This window comes from Rhyacophila brunnea, unplaced genomic scaffold (assembly GCF_057557595.1).
Source record: "Rhyacophila brunnea isolate RB1 unplaced genomic scaffold, BYU_Rbru_1.0 scaffold_24, whole genome shotgun sequence".
Classification (NCBI taxonomy): Eukaryota; Metazoa; Arthropoda; class Insecta; order Trichoptera; family Rhyacophilidae; genus Rhyacophila; species Rhyacophila brunnea.
In genome coordinates this window covers 2606153-2631412 of record NW_028232904.1, presented here as the reverse complement: position 1 = coordinate 2631412, position 25260 = coordinate 2606153, and the positions used below count along the sequence as shown (strand labels likewise).

Sequence of the window (25260 nt, the reverse complement as noted above, 5' to 3'; positions counted from 1 at the left end):
TACATTAGAGTTACCGTTTAAAAAAAAAAAAAAAAAATTCGGTTACGTACATGTTCAAACACGCGCGGTAACATCATTTTACTCCCTACTTCAATTATAGTTTGTCAATTTATGGCTACGGCCGTATGTTGTAGCTTAACCACTGGGGAATGCCAAAAGAAATGGCGTATTTCAAAAAAACACTACCTTATTCTTACGTCAATAATTATTATAAAGCAATCATTATTCGTAGGATGTTTATCACACTTGAATGGTCAAAGACATAGCTTATAATTAGTATCTTTAGAATTATCTTCAAATGTGTTAATCTTGCCCATTTTTTGAATAATAAAATGCCTAATTCTTGTCAAATTTGGGATCACAGAGATTATCAATATAATTTTGTTATCGTAAATATTTCACTATAATAACATCGATATAAATTATACTGATGGTTTTATAAATGCGTTTAAAAATTAATAAACGTAAAAAATCTTAACATCACTGCACGTTTATGTACTGAAATATGACTATATTCTAAACCATTAGAGCGAGAGGTTTGAAAGAATACTATGTTATGTAACAAAAATACTTTATGCAGTCATCAAATGTTTAAAATAAATATAAAGGATAATAAGGCTTCAAAATTATATAAATAAATTATCTACAACGTTTAAGGTATGTCCAGGATCATGCTTTGAAAATAGAACAAAAGCTCCATTTTGACCTACGCTGAGCATGTCCCCCCTTAAACATCACTGAAAATTAATATCCACAAAGTCTTATTACCAACATACACTTTCCACTAGACGATGTGAAAGAACGAGGCCCGTTCATAAGTATTTCAATACACACCAAATGACTTTCAACTGACAATAGAGAATAAATTAATTTACCTGAATGCAGATGTCTATTAGTCCGTAGACATTGACGGCTAGCTCCATAAGATCAAAGAGAAAGGCGACATGCTCCTGCACGGGAAGGTAACTGGAGGTGCCGAGGGCGAAAGCCTGCAGCATCTCAACCACGGTGCTGCCGCACTGCCACGACACTACGTGCTGGTCAAAATAGTTCATATTCTGGAAACAGAATAGAATTACGGTTTAAAATGACAAGACTATCATAAAAGTTTTAAATGTAAATACATCTTGTGTTATTAATTACCTGAAACTTCTGAGTGACTGCTTCGAAATTGAATTCACTTCTAGAATGCTTTTTTACTTTGCCACCCTCGGCAACGTCTATTGAAAACTTTTTCGAGAACAGCTTACAGATTTCTGAAACAATATACACATAATTAAAACAACTTGTACACGACCGCAGTGCAATCGTTATAAACGTTTCAGAATGAAAGGATTTTAGCTCCTCACTAATGTATGTAAAACATGGTATTCAAAATATTAATTTTTTGAGACTCCTTTATTTGATGTTGTACGGATACTATCCGTGGCTTTATCCAACTGACTTTCTCTTAGGCATGCTTACATACTGCAGTTTGCAATTTAGAAGAAATCTTTATTTGGCTACGTATTTTTTTCGACTTATACGAGGTATAAATGAGAACTCTGCCATTCTGGGCAGTGTCGACCTGTGTGTCCCTGATAACTATCTTAGAAATAGAGAACATCAGTTGTTTATTCTCCCAAGGTGCAGAACTAACCTGCCACTGGTAATGCCAATTGGGAGGGCGATAACTATGTTCAACGAAATTGCTTCGGGTGTTGATATATTCCACCTACGTGAGGATGAGTATAGGTGGACGTTGTTTTATAAATTCTTAAAATAGGGTCTGCTTAAAGGCCATATTCCATTGGCAGACGCACAGACCCAACCCGATCCAACGATCGACGCCAACCGTCGTTGCTAGCTATTTGCAATTACACGCAACGATTCAATCTCGTTGGTCCTTGATTTGATTGGTTAAAATAATACTAGTGTTGCTATTATTAAAAATATAGGTTGAGTGAAAACTAGATATTTCTTAGATTGGTGGCTACACTGAACGCATTCCCGCGCAATTTTACGTCAACAAAACTGAGCTGTCAGCTGTCAAACCTAGCGAGCATCAGATCTGTTAAAATTTATGCGGCCGTTTGACATTTATAGAAAGTTTGTATACTTATTGTTAATTTACATCATGAATAACTGGGCGAGCTTGAATCTCCAAACCAATTGAGTAATTCGAATATCGAAATCGAATAATCCAAAGACTAATATATTGTAGCGAGTATGGCTATATTTCAACTGGCTCAGGCGGTCAGGACTCGCCGTAAACGAAAACACTGGGTCAAAAGTTGGCTAACTGAAGAACAGCGTGATCGCCATTGAATATGGCGGATTTTTTTACGTTCCACACTATATCTTTAGCGTGTATTTATTCGACGAGGACTGTGTCCTCGGTGATACTCCATATATATTTTTTAAGTTTTCGCCATCTTGTAGTTGTTCAGTTGAAATCGACCAGTAGAATGAAATGAACGACCGTTTGCATGACTCAGGCGCATATTCGGCTATTTTCGTACGCTTTCGGCAATCTTCGCTTGATAATGAAAGGATCGCACGACGGATAATAGAAAATTTTCCACTTTCGACCCGATCGCTCACGATCCTTGAAAACCATAGAGAATAGAGTTTGACAGTCGTGGCAGACGATCGGGCCAGACGCAATCTGCCAATGGAATATGGGCTTAACTCATCCGGTGTACTTCCTTGTACCTATCTAATTAAAATTTTTGTATGTACATATTTCTACTGTTTAATAACATACTATCTATCTCTTTTTTTATGTAACACTTACTGTTTTAAGTATACTTCTTTGTTTCTATATGTCATGTTGTGAACGTCTTAAACTTATAATTTGTACACATGTATGTCCACAATATGTTAAAAATAAATTGAAATTGAATAATAAATTTTTATTTAGCATTTTGACTACATATTTCGAAGATACATGCGCATCTTTTCTAATAATAAAATACAGTTTGATTGTTCCGTTATAACTCGAAAACTACCACATCAATGATGAAACATGCATAGCATACGGGGCACCAAAGAGTTGAGGTTACGTTAACAGACTTTTTACAGGAAATATTTGATAGCCATTTGCTAAACCAATTGCAATAGATCAAATACACATTGAAACTTATAGACTATGTACCAGTAGCGAATGGTGGGAGGTATGCTGTTCTAGTTTAGGTATGCTATCGGTGATCTGACATAAATAGTGCGTACTAGTCAGTCAAATGCATTTGTTTTCATTGAACTAGGACTACAATGCGTAGATAGTGTTTGTTAGTTTTTAAATTTCAATTAAACCCTGCCTAATCCAAGCCATAATAGATAATAGTCAAAAATATTTTATAGATAAACGAATATTTTTTATCGATTATGGTTTGGTGGGCAGGGCTTAATGAATTTAAAAAAAAACTAAAAAACACCATCTGTAATATGCATTCTTCATTCAACGAAAACAAATAAGTATGACAGAAAAAGAGAGCAATATTTTTGTCGGATCACCCATAGCATACCTAAACTATTATAATTCAGTTTAGGCAGGGTTCAATTGAATTTTAAAAACTAACCAGCACCATCTGCAAATTGTATTTGAAATCCAATGAAAACAAATAAGTATGACTGACAAAGTTTAGTGTGAAATAAAATATACCTTTGGACATTTTCTTGACCTGGTGTCTAGCCTCGTCTCTGTGCCGTCCGACACCATACAGCAAGACATGTCTCTGATTGGTGTCGTGCGGGGGCGCGCCGCCCTCCCCCTCGTGCCAGGGCAGGGGGAAGTGCGTGGTGTAGAGCAGGTGGCGTGAGGCCGGAAGCCCATTGGGCATGCCCACCCCGCCGACTCCGGGACGACCCAGTACACCAATCATCGGCGTGTCCACACTTCGGTAAATACTCCTAGAAATTCAACAGTATAACATACTCTGTAACTATTGTCATTTGCACTCCTGTCGGTGTTTTCTAGTCTGGCTGTCAAGTTAGTGACCTAGTTTAGAAACTAGGCAGAGAGCTCACAGAAAATGGGGTGACAAACGTGTGGAATTTACTTGACTTGGACGGAAGGTTTAATGCGCACAGAAGTAGATTGCGGACAGCGTTGCCAGATAATTATTTTACCAAATAAGGATTTTTACCATGTGTAATGAAAAAATGGGATTTAGGAGCAAAAAGCGGGACAACCTAAAAAACGAATAAGTAGTTCAATATTTTTAATGTTTATTTCTATAATATCAATCATAAATGACACAACACAAACTACAAAACTCTTTGACTATCAAAATAATAATATTAAACAATATTTTTCCCCAACACTCGCCTATTTGTACTTCGCTGAAGATTTTACTTCCTGAAGAGTTTCTTTCTGCTGCTTAATATATTGGTAAAATTCATCACATGAGTATATCATGTTGAATTGACCAAGTAATTAAATATTATATCAACTCAATAGAACATCTGTTTTTTGCATCATTTTAAATTCGTCTGAGAAAATACCCGTTCGGTATAGCGATTCGATTTGTTGGTAAAAATGAAATTAGTGTGTAAACAAGTGTGCATCACGAACCAATCGCTTTCTTTTATTCAATAATTGTGAATTTAACTGTCCGGCGTGGGACAATCTATTTTATGTCTCGCAAAAATCGGGATATCTGGCAACGCTGAATGCCGACTTCACTATGCAGGTTAGTCGCAATGTCATCATTAGATTAGCTATTTTCTCAAACATTTGCATTTAATCATCTCGGAAAATAGATCAGCGGCATATATTTGAAACCCAACACGAAGAATCAATTAGTGAAGATTTTAGATTGACACCACCAACAGATTTTTGTTGAACACAATTGATAAGCGGCATGAGAGATGCATGCCATTTCATCGAGCCATCAGTCCCTATCTGACTGCACTATAAAGCCCCATTTAGACCAAGCGAGCGAATGTTTGTTCCCCCACTCCAGCGAAATTCTCTTGACGTAAACACTTTTTGTTGAGCGAGCATAAGAATTTCGCTGGAGTGGGGGAAGAACAAACGGTACTGTTCGGTTATCAGGAATACCGCGGAAAACACATTTTGAAAATAGCCGATAAACTGGATTATAGTCTCTGATGATGGCGATAATTGGAGTGATCTCGACTTGGGTACGATGGTGCTGCATACAAAAAACTTTGACGGTATTCTGTTAGGAGAAACACATGCTATACACGCACTGCAAGAGTGACATTAAAAATTGCTCAAGCCTGTGCCGAGGGAAATGACGTAAATTTTGGACATACCCATGTGAGGTGTCACCAGGTTCCTTGGGACTATCGGGGGCATCCATGGAATTCTGCTGGTCCTGTTTGATGTCCTGCAGTAGCTTGTCCAAGTCATCATCTATCTTTGCATCGTCATAGTCCATCCTCACATGATCCTGAGAATAAAATTACAATTATAATTCAATATACAAAAATTCTCCGTTTCTTCCTATGAGAGGTAACCTTTTGATAGACAACAAAGAGCCATGAGACATGATTTTCTTTCAAGAGTGAGGAGTGTTTTTTTTTTTGTTGAAGATTTTTACGTTAAACAGAGATTTTCCTGGCATCCAAACAACAAAATTGGCGTAATTTACATTATTAAAATAAATATACTTTCTAGTTATTATTATAGGTCGCACAGGTAGATATTATGGAACTGTTGTTCGCTGTCGACTGATAAAAAAAGTTTAAGTAGTCAGTTGAGCGTGACTCTGCGATCGGGGAAGCATCTGTTAGTTTTCAGTCGAACCTTACTTGCCCCAAAACCTCACAAAATATAAAATTTAAAATTAGTCAGACTGTTTTGATCAAATACTCCCAAACACAATATCGAGGGTATATTGACAGAAAGCATTAACTCATTAAAACAAGTTCTGAGATAATCGCAAAAAGGACTTTAATTTTTTTTTCAAAGCGTTCTCCCACGTAGATTTTTTTATGATTTAAAAACATTTTTTCTACATTATAAAGACTAACCTTTATGGCAAACACAATATACCAGTGGCGAAGGGTGGAGGTAAGCTGTTAAGATTCGCTATAAATAGTGCACACTAAACTTTGTTAGTCATATGTATTTGTTTTTATTGAACTAAGACTACAATTTACAGATGGTATTAGTTAGTTTTTAAAAATCAATTAAACCCTGCCTAAACGAAACCATAATAGATTTGGTCTAATTTGGGCAATGCGACAAAATTGTGTACAATTTTTCATTCATAGTTATTTGTTTTCGTTGGATTAAAACTACATATTACACATATTTTTGCTTCATTTTTTTGATTCATTAAGCCCTGCGTAAACCAAACTATAATAAATAAAAAATATTATTCTATCTATAAAATACTCAAAGTTATGTATGATTTAATTGCATAATTTTAGATATTTTATAGATAGACATGTATTTTTTGACTAATATCTATTATGGCTTGGTTTCTCAGGGTTTAATTGAATTTTAAAATCTAACCTACACTATCTGTTAATTGTAGTCTTATTTCAATGATAACAAATATGTATGTTTGAAAAAGTTTAATGTGCACTATTTATGGCGGATCTTAACAGCCTACCTCCACCCTTCGCCACTGCAATATACGACATGTTACAAGTCCTGTATTTTGTATACGCAGAACGCATTAGGTCATTATCATGATTTCTATCAGAATAAAAAAATAACAATATGATTTAATAATGTTTCTATTTTCTCACCATTATATCCTATGCCTTTGTGCGTTTTAACAGGACGTATAGCGTAAAATTGGATACATTTTGGCATTTAAAATAGAAAAACAGCAAAAACTGAAATAATGCGTTCTGTCAGTATACCCTCGATATATTGTACATCTTGACGATATTGTACAATTGTGTTAGTAACACTACCTATTCTCATTTATCAGAAAAGGGTTGAAGAATGGCTGATAGGTATTGACAGGATTCGCGTTTGAAGATCGAAAATTAAGAATTTTCAGTGAGTTAGGCGTCTAAGCATGAACAATCCACACATTTTGTAGGAACGATATGTGACATTATGATACCCAATCTTTCCTGCGAATCTATTCTATAAACAAGGCTGCTATCGGCGGCTGTCGAGGGTAGTTGATCATATTTAAGTATTGAGCCAGTTAATTGTTACAATAAGTTGACCGTCTGAACTGTCAAAAGGTGCTATGTTTTAACAGCACATCTCTAGGCTGTGTTAACTTTTAGAACGAGACAGTTTTGACAGCTAACTTATTGTAGCAATTAACCTCTCCATACATAAATATGATAAACTACCTGTGTATAGAATAGATGTGCTGATTATACAATTAATAAAATATATTTAATGATAGCATGTCGTATCGTCGCCGTAGATGTCAAGGGAGCCAAGCCACAAATTTGGCAAAAGAGTAAAGTATACAAAAGCATTTTGCAGTGGTCATAGTTGATGCAGTGATGCAGTGATACATTGATGAAGTGGTCAATGGATTTAAGCCTCAAAACTCTTTTGACTACATTTTTTGTACATTTCAATATTCAGTGGTCAAGAGATATAACACACATAACTTCTAAGATACCATTTTTTTAGTTATTTATACAAAATAATAAAAAGATAACACCACAAAGTATATTCTATGTTGAAAGCTTCACCATTATATCTTTAAAAACAAAAAAATGTTACTTTTATTTGTCACACAAAATCTTTGCACGTCTGTTTCTCGGCATTATGATTTTGTGAACTGGCTCTCTTGACATCTACGGCAACGATATTTTCATCACATTTTATAATATGCGATATAAAAATATTTTCTGTAAAACTTTCAATTAGAGTTTGCAATTGTCTTGTAATTTTGTAAAAATTACAACATTGGCAATTCTATAATATTAATTGTCATGATAAAACATTTATTTTCAAATAAATAATAAACTCATTTAATAAAATTAAAATAATTAAAGGAGATATATTGAAACATTTCAAAGCAAATGTATAAAATTACACATATTCTATAGTAAACCTTATTTTTAGTAATGGTAAGGAAAATGGGTATTAATAAACACAAACCTCTATTTTAGGCTTGAGATCAATCCCAGCGAATATCTCTTCGTCCAGCGTCGGTGTGTGGTGATGGTGCGGCACACTCCTAACTACTCCGTCCATTGAGTTAGAGATGGGAGTGGAGACGCCGCCGACCACCGAGTTAAGATTCATTGGCTCCGTGGTCGGTAGAAGGTCTCCTTAGTTCGGGCAAAAGTACACAATCAAGCAACATATTAAAGACTTTATTCCTAGCAATGGATTATATCCGATAGACATGCTCTATAAAACGTTGTTTCATAACAATGTGTCTAATTTAAAAATTTTGTTCCTCCTTCAAACATTGAAAAACATATCTTGGAATAGTAATGATAGATCATTTCAGAACAAGGCCTCATTTACAGAATGTTAAAAATAGTAGATTATTTAATTCGGTTTCCTCATCACATCCGAGATCTCGCTATATCCGTGATCGTAATAACCGAGTTCGACTGTAGATAGAATTAAATTTGAATCTGAAATATTCCCACGGGCATGCATGCAGAAAAAGATGGTATCACCTCTGGATATGAGAGTGCACATGTAGGCGTCGTGGGAGAAGACATCTCTTCGCACCAGCTCCCCAAAGAGATGCACCAGGTTTGTGAACTGCGCTTTGTTCGCAGGACTGGCTGCCGAGCTTTCTTCTGCAAGCAAAAAAATAATAGTAAACCAATTAGAATTTAAATTCAACATCAAGTACCCTCAGTCGATAGTATTAATTTTCAAAATAACATTGCTATTTATTTACCACATCATTTTTCGTAACACATCCCAACCGGCTTAGGATTCCTGGCTTTCCCTATGACCAAAAGCTTCAGTTTGTGTGTCCCGGTTCTATAATTGTGATGCGGTCCTTGGGCACTTTCCTCTCTAGTACATTACTTTCTTCGCGATGAACGTACGTTTTACGAAGGAGAAGTTTCACAAAATAAACCCGTCTCATCTGCGTTGTATACTTGTACACGGCGGACTACTGAATTTGACAATCAAATACCGGCGAATTATAGAGCTTGATTTTGTGCTTTCAACTACATAGTAAAAATAACGGTGGATTATAGTAGTTGTCGGATAATCGAGCAGTGGATTACTGAGAGTGTACTGTATGTGCATGTCATTGAGGAGTGAATTAAATTAATGAAAATATACCCAATATTGGTGCGTCATTATCCAAGAATCTCATGAGAAGACTTTGGAATATGGGCGGTCCTCCGAAGATGCCGGCTCCAGAGCTGATGGACTCCTTATCATCACATGCTCCTAAAACAGTAATAAAACATTTTGATCTGTTGAAAGCTGGGTTTTTTTAAAATTTAATGAACGCTCCTTGTCACTTGTAACTAAATAATATCAATGCATGTGGTTACTAACCATGGTGATCCTGAGTGGTAGGCGCCGGCTGCGATGAAGGACTGGCCAGCAAATGCTGCTGACGTCTGTCCAGCAAGGCGGCAGCTGCCACCGAACGGTGCTCTCCCCACCGCGCGTTGCACACGGCCCACTCGCAGAGGACCAGTACCACTGAGTAACTGCATGCCCATTCCTGGATAACATAATAGAATCATTGATGATTGGTTATAAAGTGTCCTCCAGGTATCTGTACCGGCCACTCTAACATACTCGTTGACACCGTCCAATCACTGGAGTGTAGGACTGTCCAGTCTGGCATCCAGGGTGCAGGTGTTGGTAGCAGGGCACTATCTATTCTTGCTCGCTCATCGGAGTCTATCAACATTAACAAATAAGGAGATACATTCTTCTGGGTAGAGGTTGTAGAGTCGTAGTCTATATTATGTTGTATATACGATTCTTCTCCTTCAAGTATGCTCCTATATATCTTAATTCAGGATGTTTCTCCCAAATACATCAAGCACACACCCATCATTATTAGTAAATTTAATTTTATTATTACACCGTTTTTATTAGGTCGTATTCTTATTTGTCCAGAGGTTGTTTGTCCGTTGGTTCTTTGTCCGGTACAAATTTTGCAATCGATTTTTAACTAAATTCCCGACTAGCTAGACATTTGAAACTTTTAGAATATATCAGAACACGATGCCAATGCATTTTTTTAATACTTTTAGCCATCTTTAAGTGCAATTGAATTCATTTTCAGTTAATTCTGTTTTGTATGAAAAGTTATTTCGACACCATTATTGGTTGCTAGGGGCTGGGGTCCTAGCAACTAAATTATTAATATATACGTGCGTTACTATGGAAATCAATATGACAATATGTCAAGTACAAATTTTTTTGATCGTTTAAGCTAGTCAAGTCAAGTTTATATGGTTAAACGGTTAACAGAATTTAAAAACGTTGTATATAAAAAGTTTATCTTGTAATTATATTAATTAAAAAGAGATACAATATGACAGACACCTTTAAAATATTGCAACACTAGAATGAAACTCTACTCACAGGATCTCTAGTCTCTGGATTTCCATCCTTGCTGTTTTGGCTGGAAGACGAAGAGGAGGTACTGGTGCCAGAGCTGGCGTTCCCGAAGACCTTATTGTATAGGACGTCCAGGCTATTTCCCGAGTCCACGCGATCAAAAGAATGACGATCGAGGGCCTCCAGAACCGCCAGAACTCGCGTTGTGTTTGTGCCTGAAAAGAGACCAGACCTAAGATGTTGGAGAAAACAGCGAAGATGGAACTGAAAGCAAAATGTCATGATTTATTTTTTTATTTACAATCAATGCCGCCAACGCAAAGAATATATAATTTTTATTGTTAACAAATCAACCATAAATTAAATAAACGGTGTTATATTTGGAATACAAAAAGTTGACAATGACTCCTCTCTAGCTATTAATCCAAACTCTTTTTGTAGGACGTATAGGAATAGTAAAAATAAATATAATTTTGCACTAGAAGCAGTGGAGGTTATATTAACAGATGTCTTTATGAGGAATGGTTGTTGGCCATTTGAACGACCCATTCAAACCTTGCCCCGGATCAAATACATTGAAAAATGAAAGTATTCTTTGCCAGAAACAGGATCCAACTGCATTGGAGAGTGACTACTTTGATAGGGACAGGTGAAAGTGTTTAAAGTAATTCGGATCCACCCGTGGCAACTATCCGCTGACTATAGATTTAGCAGTATAAATTGTCCGCTGAGTAAAGGATTTTCTGTTCTGTCCATTTCGAATTAACGGGGTTTTACTGTAGTATAATTTATTATGTACCTTGTGAACTAGTTTGCCATTTGTCAGCACACCATTTATTTTCAGCTCGCTTACTCCTGACGCTTATCTCCTGCTCAGCCGCGTAAACCTAAGAAAATAATATTACCCGATTAGTACTTTCATGGTAATATGTAAGTATCGCATGCGTGTGTTATGATTGCGTAAGAAATGTTGACACATCAAAAAATTGTTATATTTGATAATATTCACCATGTAGATAAAACACATCTCGAGCGTAATACTACAGGGTGCCAAGTGTTTATTTTTGACAAAACAAACCTAACAATGAAGTAGTATTGTAAGCTGCCTCATTGTTACTTTTATTTCTCCAAAAATAAACATTTAGAACCTTGTAATTCTGCAGTTGTGACATGTCATAATAACAAATTCATGTGTAGTGAAACCAATAAAAAGACTCATCTCAAAGTGCTGATTTTAAGCTGTGTAGAAACCGGGCCAAGAATTCGATGGAAAGAAAAACAACATATTGGCGATATGGTGTCAGCGGAGAATGCTCTACATTCCATGGACGGCCATGTGCATCTTCATATTGAAAAAGCTTAACGTCCAAGAATGTGCCATCTGCCTGCGTGCGTGCAAACAGCCTGGAGAAGTGAGTGTATGCCTTCCACGCAGATGGATCGACATCATTAAGAGAAAAACACGACAATCAATAATTGAAGATACCAGATAAGATGAGGATCAGCGCATCTATTCTACATACAAGACTGTTATCGGCCGCTGAGGTTAGTTTATCATATTTATGTATTGAAGTATTTTATTTGTTACAATAAATTAGTTGTAATTGTTACAATAAGTGATATGTTTCAACAGCACCTCTCTTGGCTGTGTTAATTTTAACAGTGAGATAGACAGTTTTGATAGTTTAGACAGCTAACTTATTGTAACAATTATAATACCATACCTATATATCGTCACTGTTCTGGCAGAAGACACTAATTCGAAAAAATTACATATTGAGTTCTTCTTTCTTTCGACCATGTTCGATCCTAATAGGTTCATATGGGCCTCCAGAGAGTGGAGGTTTGCATTGACAGATTTATTTCTACGAGAAATGGATGTCAGCCACTTGCTCAACCTATTAGGTCCATACTCTGACTCATACACAAATTGAAAAACAATATGTATACTTGCCAGACCCAGGATTCGAACCTGGGACCCTCGACACTATAGACCGGCGCTTAAGCCATGCGGCCATCGTGGGTGTTCATATTGAGTTAGTTATACCAAAATGTTCCTTAATTCAAACTTTACCGTCTGGAAACCTTCTTAATAAATAAACAGTCTTTATTTTAAAGTCATCCTTTTTACGATTACTTAATAAACTCACACGATAGACCATTTCAAACATTTTAAAAACTTCAAAGTCAAATTATTCAAAACTAGTATTCTTCAGTTAGTGTGTTCTGCCAGAACAGAGATGATATATATATATAAATATGATAAACTATCATCGATAGCCGCTGACAGCAGTCTTGTGTATATTTTTACAAGGATATTTTTAGCAAAGCCTTAAATTTCGGTGATCACCATCCTTATTAATGAGGTAAAGAATAAGAAGTGTGGTAAAAGAGCTGAGCAGATAATCGATTAGTATAAAACTAACCTGTTTTCTGTACTTGTCAGTTAAGGGTGAGTCCATGAAGGGCATGGGTAGGGCGCTCGGAGGCATCGGTAAGAGATCCAAGGGGCTGCCGTGGAGGGCTGATCGACCATCCGGTACTCCGGACCACACCAACGCAGTCGGGCACTCCATGCAGATAATCTACAAGATTTCATATGTGATTTATCCATCCAGACAACATTTTAGAAAGGTAAAGTACATTCTGACTGCTACTTTACGGTAGTGAGTCATAGCATCTTACAATGTCTCAAAAAATAGATGCTTGCGTATATGTTACACCGAATGTGCGAAATTGACTATTACATGAAATGGGCAAAATTTAGCCTAAATCATGAAAAATGCAAGCCTGTTGCCTTATTCATGAATTAGGCAAAATATCTGCCAAGTGCGTGAATTCGGTAGTAATTTTTCTGCCTAGTTCATGCATTGGGAAAATTAGATAGTAGCGCTGTGGTGGTGTTTTTTGCAACTATACCAAACGTGTCAAATGCTCATGCATTGGTCAAAATAGATGGTCGCGCGCCGGTGGTGTTTTTTGCAACTAATCAAACTAACCTAATGTGTCAAATGTCATTGATTATATAAAAATATACCAATCAATAACTACAATGACGTTCATATCCATTTACTATGCCCAAAAAAAGAAGATCTAGAAGATCTAGAAAAAAAAGAAAATCTAGAACTATAATATGATAACGGAAGAATTTTATTAAAAGGTATTTTTGCAATATGATTCGTGCAACCGTGCAATGGTCGATTGTTTGTTTGTGATAGTATGATTTGATAGTTTGTTGACACTTGTAAGCTACCTCAAAATGGACATGCAGTTGAATTCAGAATTACAAAACCTAACCTAACCTAACCTAATAATAATAATATTACATTATGTCCAATTATAACTAATATAAACCATCCGTATTAAATTTACTTTTTCTACAGGCATGTTAACAGTTTAAGAATTCCATACCCTGGCGAATTCACGCACTCGACAGATAATTTACCTAATTCATGAATAAGGCAACGGGCTTGACTATTAAATGAATTAGGCAAAATTTTGCCCATTTCATGTAATAGTCAATTTTGCACATTCGGCGTAACATATATAGACACTGAGTACGCACGATTCTAGTGTGCAAGAAGTGGTAAATACCATTCATAAGGTATATACAGTAGAGTTACGATTACATAGTTGATTGTCATGCGCCACAGAGTGTAATTGCTTTAATTTTTGAATTAAGCATGGCGTCTTTATCGAAGAAAGTTTTCAAGCGATTGGACAAAATGACATTAACGAACTAAGTTCATTCGACGCCATCTCAGTTACGATTATTGTTTCATTCCATTGATATTGGAGCATTCCTTTCAATCTCTTTTTCAACATTCAACACAAAGTTGAGCAACAAAAATCGCCTGGAAAAATGCAAATCCATTACTGATGGCAGTACGTATTATCGCGACCATAACAAGAAAACGCACGTATAAACATGCAAGGTGCAAGTTGCGACATTGCATATACATAGATCAAAAAAGTTCAGCGGCTTCTGAATTTTCATGCAGTAAAATGAGTGGCGAATCTGCCAGAAAAATACAAACTACACCGCACAGCGCATTTCCACGTTTACTAACCTTCACAACCTACCAAATAGCACCATACAATGACAACAACGCGTTCCGCTTATGCTTGAAGAATAAGATTGGCGAGACAGTCAGCACTTTTGCATGTACACAGTTATTATCGTGATAGTTTAATTCACACACTATTGGTGCCAGCAAATCTATGCACATGTACAGGTGCTATAAGTCTACTTTTTAGACTGTATAAAATCTCCCCGTAAGGCATTCGTAAGCGTATCCGGTAATTTGTACGTAAACAGTTCACCGCAAGACACTTATTCGTGCTCCTCAGTACTTGAAACATGAGTTTGTGTAACATTTAATCAAATGACGAGTTCTTCGTTAAACATTTCACTGTGGAGTATATTTGTACGTATGCTACAACATGTGGAGATGTCTTTACTAGGTTAGGTTAGGTTAAGGTTAATCTAATTGGAACAGTACTATTTGCAAACTATCGCCGCATTTTGTAAGATACGTACAAATGTATTCCACGGTGAAATGTTCAACGAAGAACTCGTCATTTGATAGAATGTTATACGAACTCATGTTTCACGTACTGCGGCGCACGAATAAGTGTCCCACGACGAACTGCATGCGTACAACTTACATGTAACCATTCGTAAACTGGTACTGAACTTTCACAGTGCCTCTCATTTGCACAGCGGCAGAATGAGACGATGAATCGCCGCTCGCCACCTAACTCTAAGCAAAGTTTTTAGTAATACCACTCTGTGCTTTGTTTTATTCATTCATGAAATCAATCTAATTTAACGTGTTTCAATTTACCAGATACAGGACTCGAAATGGATGAAATAGTGTTTTGTATAATGTACCTGCAATATGGTGCTGAGCTGCAGCAGTACGTCTCTGTGGTGAGGACAAGACAGCAGTTCTCCGAAGGCCAACCGAACGGGACACGTGGTCACGACAGCAGGTGATGGGGTGGCAACAGGTGAAGATTTGCATTGCCGAGTCGTCGTTCCTTCTTCCTTTTTGATGATCGGTTTCACATCTCCATTCACGCCGTCCGATTCCATAGGTGACATGTTTATTGCGTTCGACACTGAAAAATAATGTTATAAGTGGATATTTAACATTCATCTTCATAATGTCTAGAATGTGAAAAGTTTATTTTGGTGTATGACAGATTGGTGTACTAAAATTCCCTCGCACATTTCCCTATTTCTTCTCGAAATCTTCAAAGCATTTGACATATCTTATTTGTGTGTATTGCAAGTCAATACGATGCATTAATAATACAGAAAGTTTTAGAAAATGATTGTAGAATGATTATAATTCGTAATGCGAAGAAGAAAAATGACAAAAAGCGTGTCCAAAAACTTGTACATATGCAGTTCGCCATATCACACTTCACCGTGAAATGTTGTATCGGAAATATATGGCCATAATATATAAAAGATCGTCCCACCTCTTTGGGTCGTATAGTACTGACATAAAATTCATGTCTACAAAAAACATGGTTCTTATTGATTTACAGGAAGCCAGCAGCAAACAAATTTTGAAAATAGCCGATATACTGAATTACTTGTGAGGTTAGGTTTTCATTCTTGAATACGTGAATTTTGCCAAAATCGGCTATGAAAATTGAATTAATTGAATCTAATAAAATTTCCTCTTTCCGATAAGAAAGCTCAAGGCGAACTGTGCCACGGTGAAATGTTTTACGTATAATGTAACCGACAAAAAGAGCATATTCGCCCATAAACAATGTTGCCGAAAGTATCGCGGCAATCACAGGACAAATCATTTGACATTTCAATGTTGCTATATAACTAAAAATATCTCAACCCAATGAGGAAAAAATGCAATAAGTCATTGTATTTTATATTAATTCTGTTTGCATCAAGAAAGTGGGGAATAATATCTTCCAGTACTGGCAATACTCTCACAATACTTCGATAACAACACGATCGCCGCCTTAACCACAAGTTAAACTTGTGGCATTCTACAATGCAATTGCCACGAATAGTATGGACTGATTCATTATTCCAACCGTAAATCATGAAATTACAATTTGAGAATCTAACAGCACGTTTAAATGATACAAATTTTGGGTCTGTAATCATAACTAATATTTGTAAGAAAGATCTGAATATTCGTCGGTTTTTTGTAAAAAGGGCGAATCAACCATTTTGGCGAAATCGAGATTTTAATGAAAAAACAATATGTACCTCACTAGCTTTGTTGTCTAAAAACGGACAGTATTCTTTCAAAGCTTCATTAAAAACCTGTTTACATTTATAATCATCCACAGGTAATTAATAAATAAATGTCAAAAGTTAAAAATCTTCCTCCTGTAAAATAGCATTTTGGATAAATCGCCCTTCTTACAAAACACCGACGATATCCAGTTGAAATTTTCAGGTTAAGCAAAATATGATAAGAAGATACTGCCGAGCGACATCGTTTACCTCTACCCGACAAGCAGTCTTGTAACTGCAAAATGTACAACTAACCTGCCATTGTTGTCTCCGATTACAATCCAATTAATCATTAAGTATCAGTTTTTAAGGTGTAAAAAAGTTCTATAAAATGTAGTACAAACCTTGTTCCTGCATGGAAGGCTCCGCGGTGTCAGTGGCGGGTTTAGGGACGCAAGTATTGGAGGGTGAGCACCTCTCCACCAGACCTGGAGTGTTGAGCTGCTGGATGGAGCTATCATTTAACTGCTGGCAGAGCACAGACATCTTCCTGGCGCACGTGTGGCTCAGCCGCCGCGCCAGCAGTTCGCACTGGGAGAACTCTGACATGTACTGGAGAGTCAGTGGCAGGAATAACCTAGAAATATGACATTTTATGTAAAACTAGTTTAGTACGCAGCGTCTCACGTGGTTGCTTCCTTGATCGATATATGAAAATAACTGTTGCAATACATATTATGTCAAAATGAAAATAATTCTGACCGCAGTAAAAGTTAAACAAAAGAACATCAAAATTAAAATCGAGTCCAAAATGTGTAATATTTAATAAAATCAGAAGATAAGGGAACAGACCATACAGCATCTCAGTGGCGAAGGGTGGAGGTAGGCTATAAGATCTGACATAAATAGTGCACACTAAACTTTGTCAAACGTATTGGTTTTCATTGAACTAAGACTACAATGTGTAGATCTGTAGTGTTTGATAGTTTTTAAAATTCAATTAAACGCTGGCTAATATCGAAGTCATATAAAGTCATAAGTCAAAAAATAATCATTATCTACTTATAAAATAGGAGAATGTACCTAAAATTATGATATTATTTCATTTTGGATATTTTATAGATAGAAGAATATTTTTTATCTATTATGGTTTGGTTAGACAGGACTTAATGAATTTGTGTACGCCATTCCATTTTTGGCTTTAAATATGCTTGTGATGAAGATAGAGTTGGTAGCCCCTGATCTACAGTGTGTATACGGCAGAGCAACAGGATTCTGGCATGACCTAGGAAGGTGCAAGATGACTAGCGAGCAACAGGGACTCTTGGAGGCGCCATGTTGCGTCCATATGCTCTAATTGAATAGTGGATACGGTCAAGGAGAAAGAAAAATATATAATTATCATGAATTGTGAACACTGGACGTCTATAAAAGACTGGAATTAAAACTGATTCAGCATTTAGTAATTATGACATTTAGAATTGGTGAAAATATGTCATTGTAACTATCAATAATTAAGGTAAGGATACAATACCTCAATAGACCATCGTCGGGCGTCCTCTTGTCGAGGAGTTCGATGATCCACGTGAGAAACTCGTGTCTGTCAATGAGCCCCTCTTCGATTAGCCATCGGGCCAACTGAACACAGTACGTCCACTGCTTCAGGGCCTGCTGGCTATCCACTTGTGGATCGTTGGAGCCACATCCGGCACCCGTCGGAGTCACCGATCCAAGAGCTGCCAACGCAAATTGATTCATTACAACTATCGACTTATTTTTAAATTGGCATACAATTGCAAAATTATGAAAACTACACAATATAACATACATTATTTGAAAGCAATTCTGAGAAATACAGTAAAACCTCGTTAATAAGAACACGGATAATTCAAATTTTCCGTAATTTGAAATTTTCGCAAAAAAAAGTCCCTTGAACATTATTTTCATATAAAACCACACCTTTAATTCGAGTGCTGGCCATATAAAAATATTCAACAAATCGTAATAAAGTACACTATTTCATGAGCCAGTCATTGAAAATTGTGACAGATTTTTCATAAAACATAAATTAATTATTTTAAGAAGGTAATATAAATAATCCTGACATTTTATGACCCATTAACACACACGGAATCGGAAATTTCGTAGGCACATCTATGATCGTAAACGAAATTAATAAAAATAAAAAAAAATAAAAAAAAATTTGAAATTTTAATATTTTTCCCACATACATTTGATATTTCGTAATTCGAATTTTTTTTCGATTTTCGATCCCGTGGAATTCGTATTAACGAGGTTTTACTGTATTATAACCACTGGAAAAAATCTCAGGCAACCGAAGTATTTTCCATGTTCCACCCTCTTTACAGGCCTGCCCTCAATGTGCGGTCTGACATCTTCGACTTTTCGGCTGCCTAAAACACAAAGCACATAGAAGGCGACATGGCATGGTGTGTGTAGGCATCAATTTTGTGAGCAGTATAATATGACTCAATCAAAATATGTACAATACTGAAGAGCACACTAGGAGTGGCTCAGCAATTTGAAATCTTCACTAATCAATTTGTCGTGGTTGGTTTCCAGATAGATATAAAAAAAATTGTGACAACGATCTACTTTCTATTATAATTAGAGACAAACACTTCACAATGGCTGCAAAGTGCGGTGGGTGGTCTCTAGCTGTGTGTGTTAAATGTACCATGTAAGGATTCCACTAATTTCACACCCTCACCAAGAGCTGATATACTGCCGATGATACTGTGCTGATTGCTGATAGTTTAAAGAGTTTACATCAACTGGTAGAAAAGGTTAATGAGGTCAGTAATTCTTATGGTTTAAAAATGAACCACAAGAAAACAAAACTATTACTAGTATCAAAAACAGCGACACCAGACACCAACACAAATTTTGTCATTAACAGCGAACCAATCGAACGTGTGACCCATTATAAATATTTAGGTACATGGGTCAATGAGAAATGGGACCAGTCTCAGGAAATAAAAACTAGAATTGAGATCGCAAGGAGCGCCTTTCTCAAAATGAGAGGCCTCCTTAGCAATCAAGATCTTAACCTAGGTCTGAGACTGCGTATGGTACGATGTTATGTGCTCTCAATTCTTTTCTATGGTATGGAAGTATGGACGCTAAACCAAAAGATGTCACGGAGACTTGAAGCTTTCGAGATGTGGCTGTATAGACGCATCCTCAAAATTCCTTGGACTGACCGGGTGACAAATGTTGAAGTTCTCAATGGAATGGGGAAGGACCGAGAAGTTCTACGTAGTATCAAAACCAGGAAACTACAATACCTCGGCCACATTATGAGAGGATAAAAATACAGCATTCCCCAACTTGTCATTCAAGGAAAGATCAATGGGAAGCGTAGCAGAGGACGGCGGCGCATTTCGTGGCTTAAGAACCTCCGTCATTGGTACGAGTCCAGCTCCACCGAACTGTTCCGGGTAGCAGACGACAAAGATAAGATCGCCTTGATGGTGGCCGACCTCCGCTAGGGGATGGCACAATAAGAAGAAGAACCAAGAGCTCTCTGCATAAGGTTTAAATACCTAAAGCCTCAATGACATTGAGCTACTTTACAAGCTGCTTGATGGCGAATTTAAAAGCGGGGCGAGTCAGCTAGTGCCATTGTGATGATGACACACAAAACTTTCCACTTGCTCAGAAGCCAACAAGCTAGCAAGTTGAAACCATCATTTTTGGTACTATTTTGACAGGACGTATTGAGTAGTTCGTTTTTTTACCGGGAGGCCGCTACTATCGCTCTACTGCGCAGACACAGTAAGCCCACACGCCAGCGTGTAGCGTGTAAAGTTGACCGGCTATCAACTTTTCTCGGTAGATTGTTTACAATCTGCTTGTTAGCTCGTTCGATGATGACACTGGGCAAGTTTACAAGCAGATTGTAAATTCGCCAACAAGCAGCTTGTAAAGTAGCTCAATGTCATTGAGGCTTAAGTCTGACTTTGCATCTGGCCCTTAACTGTTTAATACTAAAATATTCTCACCGTTTGGATTACCAGGTGAGTGCATGGAATGTGGGACAGTGTTTCCGGGGGTTCCTCCACCGGCAGATAACGGATTTCCTCCGCTGCCTGTCTGAGATGAGTTTGTACTTCCTTGAGAATTCGTCTGGCTTTGTCCAGGGGTAGTGTTGCCTGAAAATAGTGAAAACTAAAAATCAGTGGGGCATCTTTACAAGAGATTCCACATTTAATTAGCGGTAATTCATGGTCCATATTAGATTTTTGGGTTGTCACCATATGTACTCTTCTTTCCTCAGCGTTTCGGGTTCATTGCAGAGATCATTCTCAAGAGATCCTTAACTGAAGTCTACTGTTAGGTATATGAATGCGAACACTGCTCTAAAGGCCGGTTCGGATTTGTCGAGTAGTTTAGTTGAGTGGCGAGTGATTTAGAAACTGAAAAGTGTCCGAACACAGTAGAATGACGTGTCAAAATGAACAGAGCACAATGTAACAAGGCAAAAATAAATAATTAAGTTTTTTTTTATTCAAAGAATAATTCACAAGATTTAAGAATGTAACATTCTTTTTATTGAACAAACGTAATTTAAAAACACTTCTGAGAAATATTTATAACCAATAGAAGAAGAAAAAATTATAAAATTACGACACCCAGCAGGTTCAAACCTGCGTGATGAACCTAATTCGAAGTGTTTAAAATAATGTATGTTCAAAAAATAAATAAGTTGATAACTTCATTTATAATGAATTAGAATTGGAGGAAGAAATTCTACGACAACTAATGAACTTGACTAAAGATAACGTGTTTAGACTTGTCTTGGGGCTTGTTTAGTATTTAGTGAGAGGTGGTTGGGGTCGCTACTCGACCGAAATAATAGAACAAAATGGATTGACTCGACTAAATGATTTTACTAAATTACTCAACTAAATTTGTATGTTCGTACATGTTTAGTTACTAAATTACAAACCACTCGACTAAATTACTCGACTAATCCGAACCGGACTTCAGTGAGTAAAAAGGGTCTGTTTAGCTAAGACCAAACTAGTCTGAGTAAAAAATGGGGGAAATAAAAGCTTTTGCTGAAAGTGCTGTAAGCCATGATGTTTTTAAACATAGGTCAACGTCCCTATTAATATTGTCAGGGTTCCTATGAATTTCGATAGTCTCCTTTACTAAACGTGAAAAATATTGGTTATTCCGTGCCAATATCTTGTCCTCAAAATCAAATCTGTAGCATGAGCCCATCGAATGTTCGGCAATCGCTGAAATTGTGCAGTATTTTAATCGATATGCCCTCTCGTGTCCAATCACACTTTTTTATCATTCGTGAGGTTTGGCCAATGTATTTCTTCGGACATCCGCAACATCTTATCCGATACACATATGCCGAATCCAAATTTTGCTTTGAGACCAATGAAACACGCCATATGATTTCGTACAAAAATAACATACCTGAAGTGGATGGGGGTGTTTTGTCAGGAACTCCAGTTGTAGGTGGATTTTGATAATGCTCTGCCAATTTGGGTATCTGATCTTTCAAGAATTTAATAAGGGTTGACGTCCATTCTGAAAAGAAATACAAGATTTCATCACACAGAATTTTTAAATCAATCAAAATATGTGTAAAAACAAAATTGGTTCAAAGTCGAAGTCCTGCTCATGGCAACAGGGGATTCGTTTTGGACATAGACACAATAAGTGAAATTTCGTGATCAACAAAACAATTTATAACACCTATATCGGAATTGATATCTGTTAGTCTTGAATGCAACCACCTGACATGATCTAATTCATTGTAGGGCGTGCAGCCACTTAGCATTGTATTTATTAGGAAAACTAGAAAAACCGTTGTTGAATGGGGACTGGGTACTTGCATTAAATACATGAGTTTGTTATAAGTAGTAGTTCGATCTACAATGCTACCTCTAGTGGCCAGTTTTAAAGCTTCATCCTATTTAGTTATTTTGTCCACAGGTGTCGTTATAACATCGTCTTCCGTTGAACGCCGGCGACCAAATTACAGTACATGATAAGAAGAGATAATTAGCTTACCAGTGGTTGGATCAGGCAGTTGCCGCTTCTTGATCTTGGCTTCGGACACCGCAACAGTATACGCAGAGCTTAGTTTTATAAACCAGGCAGCTCTCGCCATGGAAACCTGGTGCTCTGTCAGTGTCATGAATATCTCCTCTTTCTTGTTGAAATTGGGCGCTTTCTTGGCAAGAGAAACCAGAGGCTTGCTTCCTGCAACAACCAATTTAGAAATTTGAAATGGAAAGATGGTACGGATCTAATGCCCTCTCTGAGCCGTTTACTACTGTCCAACAACATGATCTCGTTGATAACCGGAAGTCGCTGTAGTCGCATATGGAAGACTTCTCTAATGGATTCAAGCTCTGTGCTATTCCATTTAAGTCGTTTCTCGCGACCCGGGTTTCGCCTTTCGGCATCTTCAGGCGTCGTGTACACTCACCAAAGGCAAACACACACTGACAACGAACACTCTTAACTCTACCTTATATAGTAAATCAATACAGTGTACACGACGCCTGAAGATGCCGAAAGGCGAAACCCGGGTCGCGAGAAACGACTTAAATGGAATAGTACAGAGCTTGAATCCATTAGAATTAAAATTGAAATTCCATCAAGTACCTTCGGTCGAAAGTATTAATATAGGAAGACTTCTCAGTGACGTACCTGTCATGGCGGCAACGCGTGTTTAAATAAGATGCTTTTTAGATGCGACCCCTTTTCTTCTTAGCAATAAACCAAAAGTTTACTAATAATTATTTTAATATCACTCCTGATCGTTGATGATCCTGATGAAATGATAAACTTAGGGGCGTTCCTCATTTGAAACGGAAGTACAATTAACTGCATAGGAGGGGCTTGTTAGTTCACAGTTTTAACACGTAGACAAGAAATTCTTGTTTGACAATAGTAATGGGAAATGAGTCATTTAAATGTGACCATAAGTCTTTGTGTCAATTAAACGTCATTTATAATTTTGACTTCTTAGGTTATTTGAGTCATGAAGAGCTAAATTTCTCATCGAACGCATCCACAAAGAAAAGACTTCTCTATTCAGAGTGGTCAAAAATTACACTGGTTAAATAGAAACTACGTTTTCAGTCATGTCGTCATGAGTCACTTATGACGTATCCGCATAGAAAATGGTGTACGACTGACTTATAGGCAGCCTTTGATTCATATGTTTCAAGTCAGTCATACATTAACAACGCATGTCAACTGTGCGCATAACTTTTAAGGGAGGGCACATTAGACATTAATTGCTACGCGTAGCTCAATCGAGTTAATATAAGGGTCAATGTGTTGCTTATGAGTATGACTGTCTACATAAAATTGATGAGGAAGTATCTTTCACAGGTATAGCTAAAGTGAAACGTCAAATTGAAATGAAATTTAATTACAATATAATATTCTCCAATCCTACAAATGTAATAATCAAAGTTTATTTTGGCGATATTTGAACATAAAATGTTGTTTGTAATTAGCTAATTGGATGAATCTGAAATTATAGTTGAATGTCATAGTAGAAGCGTGAAGTTCTCTTCAAATGAACCAGCAATAAGAAGTCACCTGTACCTAACTTAGTCATAAGACCAGCGAGGCTATTCTAACATATCACTTTACATCCATTCAGGCAGTTAATTATTACAAAAAGTTAACCATCTGAACAGTCAAAAAATGCTATCTTTTAACAGGCTATTTCCTGATTGTGTTAACTTTTAGAGCGAGATACAGCACCTCAATTACAGATTGAGAATAGAGATGCAAGATGCAACTGTTTTGAAATATAATTACGTCACGGCTGCCGCCTTAATTTATAGGTCAAATATCGAGTGATTAGTAGTAACATAATAGTTGTTTTCATGGCCGCCACATCCTGAAGCGGACCCCTAGGCTAGGATCTTTGGCCTATCCTTTGATCCTATCGTTAATGATAAAGGCAGTGTGACTCTACAGTAGTGTTTTCCAAATGGTGTACGCGGTGTATATTTAGTGTTTTTTTTTTGTATGTTTTAATACATCCGTTTGAATTATGGAGTCGTCGGGTATTGATACACAATTAAAAATTGTATCGTACAATCACATTATTTTAAATAGTAATATTTATATTGGATGGAAAATAGTGCCAACTTTTTACTATTAAAGCAAATTTGTGATATGTGTTTATCTCACTTATCTGGTCGACTCGCCTCGCTGGGCCCCTCCTGAGCCCAGGCCCTCAGGCTAGAGCCCTATCAGCCCCCCTCTTGTGGGGGCCATGGTTGTTTTACTACATGCTGCAATCGCAATGACATGACTAACAACATTGTATTATGTTGATACGTTTTGACGTTGCAATACAAAATTTTGGGGTTCGGATGGATACGCCAACACGAACATACCAGAATTTGACCGACATGTCTACCAACCTAAATTTTCACCGTATTATGTATTTACCAATTATTGTAGATAACCGCCTTATGTATGGAATGCCTTCTGTGTTAATTTGGATCAATGAAAATAACAAAAACGCACAGGTCATTTTTTTGCTTTGATTTCATACATTTAAGCCCCA

At 36.9% G+C, this 25260-nt stretch overlaps 1 protein-coding gene across 2 annotated transcripts in view; it reads right to left on the bottom strand.

Moving 5' to 3' along the window:
* Positions 1–25260, bottom strand: part of kto (mediator complex subunit kohtalo) — an 83586-nt gene that overhangs the window by 51669 nt on the left and 6657 nt on the right. Inside the window, exons 4-20 of one of the 2 annotated variants that reach the window (XM_085951464.1) lie at positions 22728–22919; positions 22128–22241; positions 20696–20845; positions 18205–18406; positions 17075–17307; positions 15342–15571; positions 12874–13032; positions 11247–11334; positions 10472–10662; positions 9425–9596; positions 9203–9313; positions 8575–8700; positions 8042–8214; positions 5263–5399; positions 3644–3891; positions 1144–1256; positions 876–1058 (exon numbers count right to left, since the gene is read on the bottom strand). In XM_085951464.1, the coding sequence (XP_085807590.1) occupies positions 876–1058; positions 1144–1256; positions 3644–3891; positions 5263–5399; positions 8042–8214; positions 8575–8700; positions 9203–9313; positions 9425–9596; positions 10472–10662; positions 11247–11334; positions 12874–13032; positions 15342–15571; positions 17075–17307; positions 18205–18406; positions 20696–20845; positions 22128–22241; positions 22728–22919 (2822 nt within the window). The remainder of the gene's footprint in view (positions 1–875; positions 1059–1143; positions 1257–3643; positions 3892–5262; positions 5400–8041; positions 8215–8574; positions 8701–9202; positions 9314–9424; positions 9597–10471; positions 10663–11246; positions 11335–12873; positions 13033–15341; positions 15572–17074; positions 17308–18204; positions 18407–20695; positions 20846–22127; positions 22242–22727; positions 22920–25260) is intronic. The other variant, XM_085951465.1, reaches the window with a different exon arrangement.